The sequence below is a fragment of the Daldinia vernicosa genome, assembly GCF_022497035.1.
Source record: "Daldinia vernicosa strain CBS 139.73 unplaced genomic scaffold F5Y00scaffold_14, whole genome shotgun sequence".
Classification (NCBI taxonomy): Eukaryota; Fungi; Ascomycota; class Sordariomycetes; order Xylariales; family Hypoxylaceae; genus Daldinia; species Daldinia vernicosa.
The window spans coordinates 476,561-491,266 of NW_025953930.1; the positions used below are offsets into that span (position 1 = coordinate 476,561).

The 14,706-nt window shown below is 47.5% G+C and overlaps 4 protein-coding genes across 4 annotated transcripts; 2 read left to right on the forward strand and 2 right to left on the reverse strand.

Annotated features, from left to right (window-relative positions):
* Positions 1-619: 619 nt before the first annotated feature.
* Positions 620-4,548, forward strand: F5Y00DRAFT_268339 (DUF726-domain-containing protein; the record flags this gene model as incomplete). Its single annotated transcript, XM_048012234.1, has 2 exons — positions 620-2,770; positions 2,825-4,548. 2 exons carry the CDS (start codon positions 620-622, stop codon positions 4,085-4,087), a joined length of 3,414 nt encoding a protein of 1,137 aa, XP_047866516.1. The 3' UTR covers positions 4,088-4,548.
* A 3,243-nt stretch (positions 4,549-7,791) lies between these two features.
* Positions 7,792-9,127, forward strand: F5Y00DRAFT_260461 (uncharacterized protein; the record flags this gene model as incomplete). Its single annotated transcript, XM_048011018.1, has 2 exons — positions 7,792-8,200; positions 8,256-9,127. 2 exons carry the CDS (start codon positions 7,792-7,794, stop codon positions 9,125-9,127), a joined length of 1,281 nt encoding a protein of 426 aa, XP_047866517.1.
* Positions 9,128-9,783: 656 nt separating this feature from the next.
* Positions 9,784-11,047, reverse strand: F5Y00DRAFT_232729 (DUF846-domain-containing protein). Its single transcript, XM_048007204.1, has 3 exons — positions 10,732-11,047; positions 10,302-10,631; positions 9,784-10,219 (listed from the first exon to the last, which is right to left on the reverse strand). The coding sequence occupies exons 1-3, from the start codon at positions 10,820-10,822 to the stop codon at positions 10,056-10,058; spliced, it is 585 nt and encodes a 194-aa protein (XP_047866518.1). The 5' UTR covers positions 10,823-11,047; the 3' UTR covers positions 9,784-10,055.
* Positions 11,048-11,198: 151 nt separating this feature from the next.
* On the reverse strand, positions 11,199-13,319 carry F5Y00DRAFT_232730 (uncharacterized protein). Its single transcript, XM_048007205.1, has one exon. The coding sequence runs from the start codon at positions 12,677-12,679 to the stop codon at positions 11,327-11,329; it is 1,353 nt and encodes a 450-aa protein (XP_047866519.1). The 5' UTR covers positions 12,680-13,319; the 3' UTR covers positions 11,199-11,326.
* Between the last annotated feature and the right edge of the window lie 1,387 nt (positions 13,320-14,706).

A 14,706-nucleotide genomic window follows, 5' to 3' on the forward strand; every position in this document is an offset into this window, starting at 1 on the left:
TAAGTTACAAATTGTAACTGCATCTCGACGGGTCTTATGCATGTTCCGTCCTGAGCCGATAGTGGGGGGCCCTTTTACGGGGTTTACACGTAAGTTAGGCCACGCTCAGCCTCATGTGACACCAAACCGGGCCCTTTCTGGGTACTATGGGAGCTAGCCTAAGCCGGGTATCCGTGTATTCATTGCATGTTGCATGGGCCTAAAATTGTTGACTATTGACTTTCAACCTACAGCAGCTAAGAACCATCCGCGCATTCCAATCCATAAATATTATTATTAAAATTATTTCAAATGTGCCATATCCTATAAAATTCCTGCATAATTTTACCATAACGGTCTCATATAACACCTCGTCCAAGTTAAGCACTTTACTTCAAGTTATTAGCGCGTGGTCGAGAACCATCGCTTCTCGCTTCCGAGCTTTGACTTACAAGGGTTTGAACCAAAGTTCGGAGATCCTAATCCGTATCGATTCGCAATTCTGACGACTTCCGTCGAACCACACTCCGCCTTATTACCGTGGGGAATGTGAATTCTACTGCAACGGATCAAGATAGGAGTGCCCAAAACAGATATACGGTATCTACACCGATAAAATACATGCGCAAAAGACGGTCCCATGGCGCCTATAGGAGGAGCCCAGGAATTTGATGATTTTGGCCTACCTATTAGGAAATATGTAAGCCCCAAAGAGACGGAGCAAGATGGGACCAAAAGCCGACCAATTGGTGAGACGGGGAACAGCTCTAACGTGGCCACGAAAGAGATTGTCACGAAAGAGGTAGAACCCTCACAGGAAACCGAAACCCCCCAAAATACAACCAGTGCAAAAACAGCAAAAGGGATTACAAAGGAAGCAACAGATAACACCTTGAAACCTCCTAAAAACGGCACTAAAGTAGACGGCGCCTCTACTGATAATAGTGATAACGACGACTTCCAAGATGCGCCCTCTAACCCAACGCCAGAGCCTGCACCTCAGGCCAAGTCAAAAGATGCCGACGAAGCCAAGACGCCCGTACCTACGCAAACCGAATTCAGGGAAACGAGTACATTAAAAGAGGAGCCAAAGGACGGTCCAGATTCCTACGAGAATCTAGACCTGCCGCAAAACTCCAAGCGCAAAAATACATCAAGCAAAGAGGTGCAAGCAATCTCAGGGCCGACGTTCAAGCAGATCGAGGCTGATAAGCACGCGGATGAGGTCAAAACAGTTCCACGCATCGACCATAGTCGAGACGTCAGTTTAGCGAGCACGAACCATGACGTTTCCGAATTCTCTCACCAGCAATTGACCGGACACCACGAAGAAAAGAAAGCCGATGACGACGAAGGCTGGCAGGCGATGCCAGCATATGCACCATATGATATTTACGACGACGATAATAAACTTGTAGCTAAAGAACACAACCCTGAAGAGGATGATAATTATGGCTACGGGAGTCTTGGTGGGGCCGGTAAAGGGTATACGAGAGTATTAGATGACGAGGACGCGGAGTCGGAAACGAGTATGGATGACAACACAAGATATCTCTTTAAAGACCCTAAGAGTACAAGCGTGACGGAGATGGACGAAGAGCAGCGAGATGCCGTCTCTCAGCTGCAGGCTACTAAGGATCTGTTGACAGAGGGACAAAGGATAGCCTACGTTGGAGTTACTCGTCTAGAACTCTCTGAGATGGTCAAGGAGGCCGAGAGCGTCGAACGATTGAAGAAGATCAAGAAGGAGGTCCAGGTGGCGGCCGAAGCAATGAGAATGTGGTCTCAAAAGATTATGGTCCGACTATATGCGCATATGGAAATAAGTCCTGCCGAACAAGTGATGATAGAGCAGTTAGCCGAGCATGGAGTAATGCCTAACGACCTCACATCGGCCCTCATGAAGAACTCGAGAGTCAAGAATCCAATGGCTGAGAAAACACCGTCGACCCCGAAGACGTCGTCGAAAAGCACGCGGTCATCCATTTCTACACCTCCCTCGGGAGAAGTAGTTGCGGAGCCACCTCCACCATACGAAAGTCACGATGGTGACGAAATGCCAGAAGTGAGGACACCTTCACAGTTGCCGAGCACTGATAAGATTGATATCGATTTGCGGTGGACCGTCCTCTGTGATCTCTTCCTCGTACTGATTGCCGATTCAATTTACGATGCTCGGTCCCGAGTGCTACTCGAAAGGGTCGGCAAAGACTTGGACGTCCCTTGGATAGACATCTGCAGATTCGAGAAGCGCGTCACTGATGCTTTGGAGATGCAACAGCAGGCCGAAAAGGAAAATTGGAATGAAGGAGAGCATCTTGAAAATAGGAGGAAACTGGCGCTCAAGAGGCGATACGTCATGATGGGCTTAGCCACCGTTGGAGGTGGTCTAGTCATCGGTCTCTCCGCTGGACTTCTAGCACCTCTTATCGGCGCCGGCCTTGCTGCTGGTTTTACGACTATCGGAGTTGGTGGTACTAGCTCCTTTTTGGCAGGGGCGGGAGGAGCCGCCATTATCACGTCTGGCGCCGCAGCCTCTGGAAGTTTTATGGGTGGCAAGGCCGCAAACCGACGAACAGGGGCCGTGAAGACATTTGAATATCGGCCACTGCACAACAACAAGCGCGTTAATCTCATTGTAACCATCTCTGGGTGGATGACTAGCAAGATCGATGACGTCCGTCTACCTTTTAGCACTGTCGACCCAGTAATGGGAGACATATACTCGATTCTGTGGGAGCCTGAAATGTTGACTAGTATGGGTGACACTATTAATATCCTAGCAACAGAGGTAAGCGATTTCCCCGTTAACACGAATAGAGAGAGCACAGGTTAACATGTACAGGCCCTGACTCAAGGGTTGCAACAAGTGCTCGGAAGCACTATCTTAATTGGTTTAATGGCTGCCCTACAGTTACCAGTGGTTCTATCAAAATTGACATATTTGATTGATAATCCGTGGGCTGTTTCTCTAGACCGTGCATGGGCTAGTGGACTTATCCTTGCGGACTCCCTAATTGACAGGAATCTGGGTACTCGGCCTATTACGTTGGTCGGTTACTCTCTCGGCTCCCGCGTCATCTTCGCCTGTCTCTTAGAACTTGCTCGAAAAGGCGCCTATGGTCTAGTCCAGAATGTGTATATTTTTGGCTCGCCCATCGTTGTGAAGAAGGAAGAATTCATCAAGGCTCGTACCGTTGTGGCTGGCAGGTTTGTAAACGGGTACAACAGAACCGACTGGATCCTGGGCTACCTCTTCCGCCTGACGAACGGTGGCATCCGCCGAATAGCAGGCCTAGCCTCCGTTGACGGGGTACCCGGTGTAGAAAACTTCGACTGTACGGAATTTGTCGTCGGTCATATGGAATATCGAACAGCGATGCCTAGGCTCCTAAGAGAATGTGGCTGGCTCGTTGAAAGCGACGAGTTTGGCGAGATTGAGGATCCGGATCCGGAGCGGCATAGAGAACGACAGCGGGAGCTGATCAACGAGATCGAGGAAGCTCGTAAGGAATTAGAAAAGGAAGGGTCCTCAAAAAAGGGCGGCTGGGGTATTTTCGGCCGCAAAAAGAGGACTTCTCGACAAGAGTGGGAAGTTTACGAGGATAGTAATAAGGGGTTAGATGCATCCAAAACGGACAATAAGGAAAGTAATAACCAGGGCGTCTTATTCGATGTCGATGCGATCAGGGCGGAACTCGCGAAAGATGAGGAAATACAGGTCAAAGAGTTGAAGTCTACTTTACCACCGATGAAGCTCGATTTCTCGCCGTCTTCATCAACGAACAGCCCAAGAGATACCCTGCGCGAGACAAAGAGCTACGAGGGCATTTACAACAGCCCCTCCTTCGACTACAGAGCATCTCAGGAACGCACACCAACATTACCCCCCTCCCGAGCTCTAGGCTTCGGCATGCCACCGCCAGAAGAGGAAATCGAAATGACTTTCGACACGGCGTTCACAGAACACCGCGATGTTGCGCTATCTCCGCCACGGCCAGAGATCAAGACGGCGCAGACGACGCCAAATATAGCGTTGGCGGATCCCTGGGCCGACGACGACGACGACTTTGGTAAGGAGAAGGAAATCTCGATGACTTTCGCGTAGTCTGTCTAGCATTACGTGCCTGTAGGGAAATTGCCATACGTACCTACCTAACGTACCCGACGCTTAAAATTGCCTGTCTTGTCTTGTCTTATCTTGTCTGTCTTGGGCTGCAGTGGCATACACACTTGGGGCACATCCATCGGCGTTCTTTAGCGTTTTAACAGGTCTCGTCGTTCTTTTACCTTCGGTAGAGAGATCCGGGCCGCCTTTGAGGGTTTGGGCTACATATTTAGGGTTGTAGGTACCTAGGTAGTTAGTTAGTTGGTTGGTTGGTATTTTAAACGGCGACGTCCAGACCATGGGATGGATGGATGGATGGGAGGGAGAGTGCTTCGCTCTGGGATGAAACTGAATTGAACTGGACTGTGCTACACTGAGTGAGACGAGGGTTGTCTGCTTGATGAGATAAGTCATATCATATCGAATGTAGTATGTTGATTAATGATATATCGTAAAGTTATGGACATTAGTGTACCTAGTACCTAAGGTAACTAGTATCAGAGCTGTGAGTGATGTATTATTGCTATGATTTCTTGGCTATGCAGATAACCGTCTACTCCGACGTTGATGTTTTCTTTACTTGTGAGAACCCTAAGATCATCAATTCGGATACTAAAGTGGTAGTTGCTATGCTCGTAGTAATAGGATTATTATATTGAGGGTTGTTTTGAGATTTGTGATAACTCGATTAGGTTTTCAGTTGACTTATATGTAACTACCTACCTAGACAGTCAATTGGTAACAAGCTTCGGTCAGTAACCACATACCAAGACTAAATGGTAAAAGCTTATACATATTTTATCAAGTTGATTTATTTTGAAATTTATCAGTTAGTTATATAGAAGACCGAATCTCTTGTCTGGCTTGTCAATTGTTGGTATCGGAGAGAACGTAGTATCAGTTACCTTGGGCAATAGTCACATGTATAGCGTAACGAAAGAGAAGAGCGTTTTCTTAGAACACACCTAGGTATGTAACTTTCACTCCCGTATCCTCCTCGAATTATTTCTGAATCTGGTAATCCATATGTCTCATGCTATTAATAAGACTTGTCTACGCACGACGGTAAAGCTGGTTATCGATCCTGCCGTGCCTGTTTTTATGTAGATCCTAAAGGAAGCCCGGGATTGTCTTCTACCGTGCCGTTTCTTTTACCTTTCCAGAACGCAAGTTACTCTTGGATAACATCATGATGTTTATTTATGATCGTCATTGCCTTATTAGATATTGTAAACTCGCGTACTCCGAGCTACAAATACTTCAACTACCTATTACGTATTTCTTGCTTATCGTAGTGTTGATCTTTGCTAGTTATTTGGTTTGCAATCATAATGTTCTCGTTTGAATTATTCAAGTAGGTAAGCAGTTAGTTACCGTCAATGATTAAGTCTTGCATTGTATTCGCACCGGACTCTACATATGTAGGTAGTTTACGAGCATGTATTTCTTAGTTTAGACTTGGCCACGAAAGTCGTTGGGTGGTTAAACCGTGCTGACCCAAGAGCTCATTTTAGCTTGAACGTACAGGCTAACTCACATTTGTACTTATGCTGGAGATGTAATCAAGTGTGGACGTAACACAGTGTAACAGGTAAATTTAAATGCAGCATCACGTACGTTAGGTAGGTAAGTATTACATATAGTTGCCGTATCTTGCCTGGTAAAATATTATTGGTATAGGTAGGTACCTAACATAGTTGTATAATGTCAAGTAGGATATTTATAGAGATATATATGTCGTTAGGTGATGCTATATTACTACTAGAGTTATCCGATATACTCCTGCTTGCACATGCGAACGGAGGATCGGAAAAAGAAGATGAGGTTCTTCGCGGCTTAAACTTGGCGTTTTTATTCTGTTGCACAAGGGTTGGTGGCGTTTGGCTACCACATGGTTTTAATATTGATGGCATATGTAGTGAGATATGTAGTGAGACGTGAAAAGCCTAAATGGTCAGGAAGTTATCGAAAGAATGTGGGATATCAGGCCTTTAGGGACAATATTGATTCCCTAATGGGTAACGGCGGGGCTGTAAGTACGTAGACGGCATTGCTATTTTTGCACTGATGGCTTAAGTAATAGGCTGCATTTGCTCCACAAAGGGGGACTAACGGTGTTGCTGCGATACGTTACACCCCGTGTCGAGGCGTCGAGGCGTCCAAGCGCTAAAAGACGCTAAACCTAGCCGAGGGTCTGATCAGCCGCAGTCTGATCTTTGTTATTTCTGGCTCAGCCCCGGTTTTCGTCTGACTGTGCAAAGTTCATCTTTATTAAATTGAGACCGAATTTTGTTTCTGAACGGAAGCGAAGAAGATACTTACGTCTTACGTCTTACCTTCGATGACGAGATATCCCGGGTCGGTAAAAGAAAGCCGTTCAACTAAGTCGAAATATCAATCTATGAAATACGATGTCATCGTTTGTTTTAATCTTTTTCAGCTACGTTGAAGGTCATTTTTCAATACGTTGGCTACTTACATACCTACACTAGACACTTGCCTCGAATTTTAACCCTAGTCTCAAAGGATCTAGACCCCTTCACCTTAATGGACCCTTGTCGTCAGACGGGTAACGCTGTCAGCAAGGGCTGAACCAATCATGAAAATCATGTTAGTTCGGGGTGCGGATCCCGCGATCTCCAAAAAGGTCCCATTTCCCTAGCCGCTCTATTCCTTCACCGCAGAGCATCAGGAATTGCCCATTGGATTTTGTTTAATGTACTGTAAACGTCCTTGTTTCGAGGTGGTATGACCCTTCTGCAATGCTCACCCTACTTGCCTACTACAGCATTAGGCGTATTCATACAAGTCTAGTATACGCGGCACCTTGATACGACGGCCTTTATGCATTACCCCCAAGGTCAACTATCTATCTGAGGGTATATTATCATCCGCCATCGCGGAATTTGGCCGAGAATAGGCACGCGTCATGGCATCGTGTAGCATCATCAGCTAAGACCTGCTTATCATGGCTCCCTAAGGCTCACCGAGTAGGGCACAAAGTCTTCAGCTTTATCCACGAATTCGGTCGTATTTAGCATGCTCAAGCTGTGGTTTTAGGGCATTGGCATGATTACTTGGGGCATTCCTAAGAAATAGCCTAGCGGGCTGGGCAAAACCGGGGTGCCGCCCCATAAGGCAGGCTGTAGTAGCCGGCCATATACCGTACTATGTACGTGTGTCTTGCAATATCTACACACGTAGAAGCGTCCTGCGTATGTAAAAAAGCACGGAGATCTCGTGGGATGGCGTTAATCTCTATAGGCTCGTAACTGATGGTGCCATCCATCCAGCCATCCTATGAACTAGTTGGTTTTAGAGGCGCAGTCTGGTGTCCATTGGCTTACTGCATGCTGAACATGGTTGGTGCACTTGTAACAGTAGACCCGGACCCGCACATCTTCATCCATTCCCTAGCGGGCAGAGCTGAGAGCTGACAGGCCCCCCTGCTCTTCTTACTTTCCTTTCCTTCCTCTCACGCCCGGACGATTTTCTCATCTTTCCTATCGTTTCTCTGATCTGGATCTTGCTCGGTGCTATCAACCAAGTTTCCGGCTGTGTCATTGGTGCAACGAACATTCACACATACGAAAGCGAGCGCACTTGGTTGAGATACCCTTGATGTTGGATATGCGCTGAGTTTTGGATATCTGGGCTTCTGGGAGTTTTATGACAACGATATCCCAATATTTGCTCACACGACGATGCGGCTCGATGCCTCGAGATTCGGGATCCTGGCCTCTTTAGTAGGGTTGGTGGGAGCGGAAGACAATGCCTCCCGTACTACCGGCGGAGCTACGCCGGGCTCGACCGGCGAGGCGGGAACAGCGATGATAGAATCTTCTCCGAACTCAGTAATTCAGGTGCAGAATTTTCCGACGCCCGCCATTTATAAGCCGCAAGAGACGGATCAGATCATATATTTCAGTAAGGGACAAGGTATCAGCGAGTTGAACGTTAGTGCTATCTACCTAAAGCGGTATAAGGATAAGATTACCGTTGCGATGGGAGAGATGAGCGACACAAGCCAGACAAGTACTACGGTGGACTCTCTCTTGGACGGTCAGTTAGTAGCAGAAAGACAAGACCAGCTTCCACCAAGCTCTTTCCCGGGTATGCTATAATATTTGTCTTGCTTAAACTGCGCAGTACTAATAAAATGAAACAGCAACTAATGAAAGCTTGACTCTTATACTTACGGGCGATCTTACGCTTACGTACGGCGATAACCTTATGCAGCCTTTATACTACGAGATTCAGTGGGAGAATACTACATCTAGTGGTAGCAGTTACAGCCCTGTCCTTGCCGTTACTTATAGCGAAGGATATAGCGAGGCCAGCCGTCTTATTAAGAATACCGGAAAGGAGTCAAGTCCGGCGTTTCAGGAGGATATCGAGGGGTCTTCGAGTGATCCAGAAAGTTCCGGGATATCGACGGTTACGGCAACGCCCGCCGCCGAAACGTCTGCTCAACAGGCTTCGGAGGGGTCTCCTGGTAACCGAGGGTTAAGTACCGGCGCTATTGTAGGTATCGCGGTGGGCTGTGCCGTCGCAGTTATCATTATTGTCGTGGTCTTGGTATGGTTCTTTTGTCTACGGCGCCGTAATAGCGGCGAGCGCGTCGGTGGCACGGATTACACGGCGGCCTCGGGCTCGCACGCCATGATCGCGGATAAGGAGGTGGCCAACATGTCGGAATCGTCACCGCACTCAACATTCCCGCCTGATCATAGCAGAGGCTTACACGACCAACGCGACAGCATGGTGCGTCCCGACGACGCGTCTTATGCGCCCTACTCGGACCGTGCGCCCTCCCCGCCATTGCCTCCAGGAGCGGCATTTGCTACGAATAGCCAGTCAGACCTAGCATCCGCCGGCCGTCCCAGTACGACAACACCTCCGTTCCAGTCCCGCTACGCGCATCTGATCGAGGAAGGTATGACGGAAGAAGAGATCCGAAGGCTGGAGGAAGAGGAGCGACACCTAGACGCGGCGATCGAGGACGCGGGACGGAGTAGCCGCGCGGCGCAGCAACCGTGACAGCGGCAAAACAGCAATAGCGTAGTGATGTTCTGAAGAACCCCTGATGTTTTTCAAGTGGTGTTGGAGTTCTGATGGGTTTTATATCATGCTAATTTTATGTGTATGTGGTGGATGTGAGAATACATAGGTGCAAGAGCAAGAGCAAGAGCAAGAGCAAGAGCAAGAAGAATTACCCCCTTACGCGTATATATGACTTCATACTTTCGTTACTCCCATATACCCCGTGTAGCAAGTAGAAGGGAAGGGGAGGGAAGGGAAGGGCTTTTCGTGGGGGACTGAACTGAGGAACGACGTAATTTGTCTGTTCTGTGAGGGTTACGATAGATGGTGAGCTAACAGATAGCCTGTATATATAGATATACGAGTCTATTGGATTATCTAACTGTTTATATGATAGTAATTGGGGACATGAATAGGTAGGTTAGCTTTGGATGTGAGGTCGTATATATTTCCACGTGATTAGCCTCCTTTTGAGCAGTGGTTACACTTGTGCGACATGATGAGTAGACGCAGCGGTGCAGATGTTAATATAATTAATACGATGGGATCCTCAATAAAACAGTGGTAACTTGGTTAACCTCCTGTATTTTCCTCTTGACTGCAACCGTGGGAGGCGGGAGTTAACGTCTGCATGGTCTATAGCAGTCCTACGTAATCTTAATAGACAATAAAGTACCTGTACAATTCTTTGCAGACATCGCTAAATTCGCAAATTTCATTAGGTCATAGATATCATAGTATTACAACAGGCTCTTGTCCCGAAGTTTGCTATAAAAAATAGACAGAAATACACCATGATAAGTAGATGCCTGTAGAATACCTGTCGCCCCTTCAAACCGGTATCAAAGATATTTGAGTACGCCTTTCCCTTTCTTTTCCCCTTCAAAATAACTTCGACTCTTCGGGTTATGTGTAGAATGGCGGATCACGAACGGCCAAAGGTGAAGAAGCGGCCGACCATATTGCTCGCGAGGTTGCCTGCGATGTTGCCCGAGTAGAAAGCGCTGCCGGCAATATTGGAGGCTTGGCTGAACTTGTCGCAGCGCGAAAAGGCGAGGGAGTTGGTGATCGTCAAGGAGAGCGCAATGGCTGTTTGTGGCTAGCTGTCAGCTTTCTTTTTCTTCTTCTTTCTTCTTTCTTCTTCACTATCATTCTGCCGCGAGAGACATACCAACAAGGGGTAACCACATAAACTTAAGGCGCACGAAAGCCAGGATAGCCAGAGCGACCCAGAGTACGGGTTGCGCGTAGATGGCGAGCCAGAAGAAGCGACTGTCGGTGGCGTTGATAGTGCGAACCGCCGGATCGCTGCTCTCGAAGACCCAGCGGCTGTCGCCCGTGGAGGGATCGACCTCGTTCCACCAGCGCAGCCCGACTAGCCGCCGACCGGCGATGTTCTTGAGGTAGTAGAAGTCGGCAGCTAGTAGCAGGATCGTGATGATAAAGATGAGGACCATGTTATCCGTGAAGATGACGCCGAAGAGGTATACGAGGAGCGACGCTGGGCGGGAAAAACCTTAGGTTAGCTTTGCTTTATTTTATCTCGCTGTGTTGTTACGCTATATATCCAAGGTAAAGAGTATAAAAGGTCGCCGGCTTACAGATGCGGAATGCGAGAAAGGTTAGCAGTGTGATGGGATGCGAGCTGAGGCGCCAGCTCAGCACGCCCTGCTGAGGCGGTGCTGACTCCATTCGGGGTGGGTTATAGTTATTTCTCTATTTAGGCGTATACGATAGGAGGGAAATATCAGGTCAATTGAACATGGCTATTGTCGAGTTCGAGCTCGATGTTATGCTCCTAATGGTTGTATGAGGTGGGTTTGTAGTGTATGTAGTTGAAGCTCGGTTGAAGCTACAGTAGCGGGATGGTGGATTCAGATTCGTTAGTTGAAGCCACCTGCGCAAAGGACAACCTGCAGCTTGCAGTTTGTGTAACAGCGGCAGGGGGGGCCGCGTTGTTCCGATATGCTGTCATTTCTATGAGAAATCGATTATTGCATATACTCGGTGAGTTATTCTTATAAACGAACTGTTCATATACACTAAGACTTAAGACAAGACTCTGAAGCACATTCAAACCTGACTTGGAAGTATGCCTAGGACCTAGGTACTAATTACGATAAATCCAAATTCTTTCTCATTGTTAGATACTTAGCTTAAACAAAATAAAGCCAAGGCATTCACGGTAACCAGACCTTAGTATGGATACGCTCGAACCTCATCTTCGCGACTGAGGTCCAACCCCCTCGCTATCTGCTCCTCATGCTTCTTGTCCAGGTACTCTAGTAGTACTTCTCCGTACCTTTCCTTCCCCTTATACCGGCTCACATCATCCCCCCAGCTCCTTACCGCGCTCGCCAACCGCCCCGGTACGTAATCCTCCTCGGCAATCTCTGTGATCGGGTGGAAATATGTTCGGATTGTGAATACCACGCCTCCTGTCCGCGGCAGCCGTCGCAGCGTCTGTCTTTCAGAGCGGAAATAATGGTGTTTGACGGCGCGATTCTTCTCCGCTGTGTTCCAACTCACCTCTGGCGCGTCTTCTGACCCGATACTCCAAGACCATCCCAGATCGTCGTCCACTTGCAGGAAGTAATTGTTACGCGCCACCATCTCATCTGGCCGCAGCCGTCGGAAGAAGTTTAACATGCCCTTCTCTAGCTTCTCCCGGAACTGCGGTACATCCCCGGACGTGTGGATCTCCGGCAGCGCCATACCGTACTTATCTTCCAGTCGCCAAAATCCTGGCAGCAAGACTGCCCCTGCTAGAAGATAATACTGCCCATCCGGCTTCTCAATCATGATCGCTAGGTCGTCTTGTACTAGCCGGGCTGATATTTGCATCGGGTCCTCTGCTAACGGCCGCGTTACGATATCAAAGCTTTCGCCGGACCAGAGGTTGTCAATCCCGACGTCCGTCCGCTTGTACAGCGACGGGTATCGCGCCGGCAGGTAGTCAACTAGATCTTCAAGAAGTTCTACCGCAGCGGGATACGCCTCGGGCGCTGTCCTACAGCACTTATGGCCACGCTCCTCGATGCGCCGTGCCTTGTCCGCGTGGTACCGTGGGAAGTGATTATCCAGCTCAATCCAATCGACATGTTTAACCGATCGGAGTCCCATGGTTACATTGTATTTGGGGCCATACCGAAACGGCCTGTATGGGAGCGGTTTCGTGTGCTCGACCGACCAGTCTGGATACGGGTCTGGCTTCGGCATGCGAAAGTCCGATGGAACCCATTTACCCCATTCGCGACCTTGAGTATTACTTCTCCTCGATGCCGCCTTCTCAAGTCCTGGCGTGGTTGGCGTAGACGGGCGCGTGTCGTGCTTGTTGAGTCTCTGTCTCCGAACTATATATACTAATATCGTGGATAATAACACGAGCGCGAGCGTGCCAGCATAGATTGATTCTTTCAGATGGTCTTGGGAAGAGAGTCTACCCCAGTAGGCCTTGGTCGTAGAAGCGCAATCGCTACTCAGCCCCCACAAGCTCTTATAGCCCTGGCTTGTTTGCCCGCATACCTGCTCGTCCTCCTGGCCAAACATCGTAGAGACTACCGTACCTTGAATGTTGCAATTATATACAAAGGATTTGAATCGAAGCCGACTTCCGATTCACTTCGTAATTCTAGATCGGAAACACTAGGTTCAGAGGAAAAAGCCGAACATCTAGATATATGTAGGACAGGGCGCTTAGCCACTTATACCGTTCTCGGCCGCATCTCATTCTAGGACGACGAGGCTAATTTTAAGCCAACTAAGCTAAGCCAAAACAACAGCAACCTAATCGAGAAAATTGGACGAGAAAGCCCAAGACAGGAGATATCTCGGGCTTGATGCCGACGACCAAGTATGCTCGTTGCTCATGACCGTTGTCGGCTGCGTCACTAGCGGCGGCAGAGAAGATAAGGTGGTGCGAGTTAGGAGATAATAACTAGGAAACAATCCGGGGACCTATCAGGTTGAATATGTAGGTCAGTTAGGTAAGGAGATGTTTTCAGTAATGCAAGGACAAGCTGGGCATATACATTAGGTATATGTGATGCAATCTCCCCCGCAGAGACGATAGGAGTAAGTCCAAGTCGTCCAGTAAAGTTAACCCCCCTTATCGCGCGTGCTGCCGATGACAAGGTATAAGATATACACTTTACCCACCGCAGATCTACTAAACGTTGTGACTATCTACAAACTAATTCGGTATAGTTATGCCATTTATTTTGCTATTATATAAACAGGGCGCTATTAAAACTGTTGTGGTTTTTGCTATATCAAACACTTTGGGATATCTTAGTTTTATCTTAGCTCTCTGATGTCTTATCTTTGCTCAATTAGACTAAATTAACCTTAAGAGATAGTTAGCCAACGTTGAGATGTAGATCTATTTTAGTACTATTATTCACGTGTATGAGTCGATATTTTCCCTAGGCACACACGTAAAAGCTACCAATTCAATAGACGGCGGAGGATTATCTTGACACTGGATTATTACATCGTCGATAATGTGTTAATATATCTAATTGAAAAGACATGACCAATAAGGGGAGCAAGTTACGAAGACAAACTACCTACAAATTTCTCTCAACTTACTTTGACGAGCACGCTTCCATCGAATTATCAGCCAAGCAACCATGCAATAGGATTCGCCGATGAGGACCAAGAGATAAGTAGCATCTTCTTAGCATGTGACTTGGCCTCTAGAGAAGCCCTCAGCAGATATGAAAATTATAACGAGATGTATATGAACCGCAATGAGTCCTGCCTATTTGTTCTCAAGGACATGACACGCCCTTCAGTTGAGTAACATAATTTCTATCTGTTAAGAGAAGCTGCAAGATCTGGTTGCCATCGATGCAATGTCGTAGAGTTTTCTTCTCGCAAGACATCCATCGACGCAAATCTATCTGCTTTTCTTGAATTGGCCTCAGAGACCAGGAGTATTCCTTCAGGCCCTGTAAGAAGTAGTCCATGAACTTCCACTTGACATGTAACATGTCGCTAAATAACGACATATTCCAATGAGGCACTGCCACAACGTACCTTCGCATGCTATCATCTTGAGAGCAGCATCCCTGGAGGGACTTTTAGTATTATGATCCAAGATTGGCTGCAGAAATATGAAGCTGGGCACCAAGGATACCTACTGACGTGGTTTGACTATAAAGATGCCTACAAGAGTGGTTGATTTTGGTACACATAATTTAAATTCGGTTAATCTTATAGAAACCAATGAGTTTGGTACATTGTATCTAACGTCAAGCCACTTTTAGGTCCGATATGTCGACGTAAAAGAAGGTAATTTTGGCGTCCCTTTTAGAAGGCCACCGTGGATATTCTAAGACGCTGTTACGGTCACGCGGAAACTGGGATTTGCCTGCTTTTGGATTGACTGGCTTTGTATCATCTAGGGTAGTGAACTTGACTGGGAGAAATAGAATACGCAGATGGCGAGCATCTATGCCAACGATGACTTGACACTCGTAGCGAGCTACTTTGCAAACATTCATGGAGAGACTTATGTTAAAGCATAAGTAATTCGTCACACATTATGCCATATTGTTAGATTTACTAGGCTC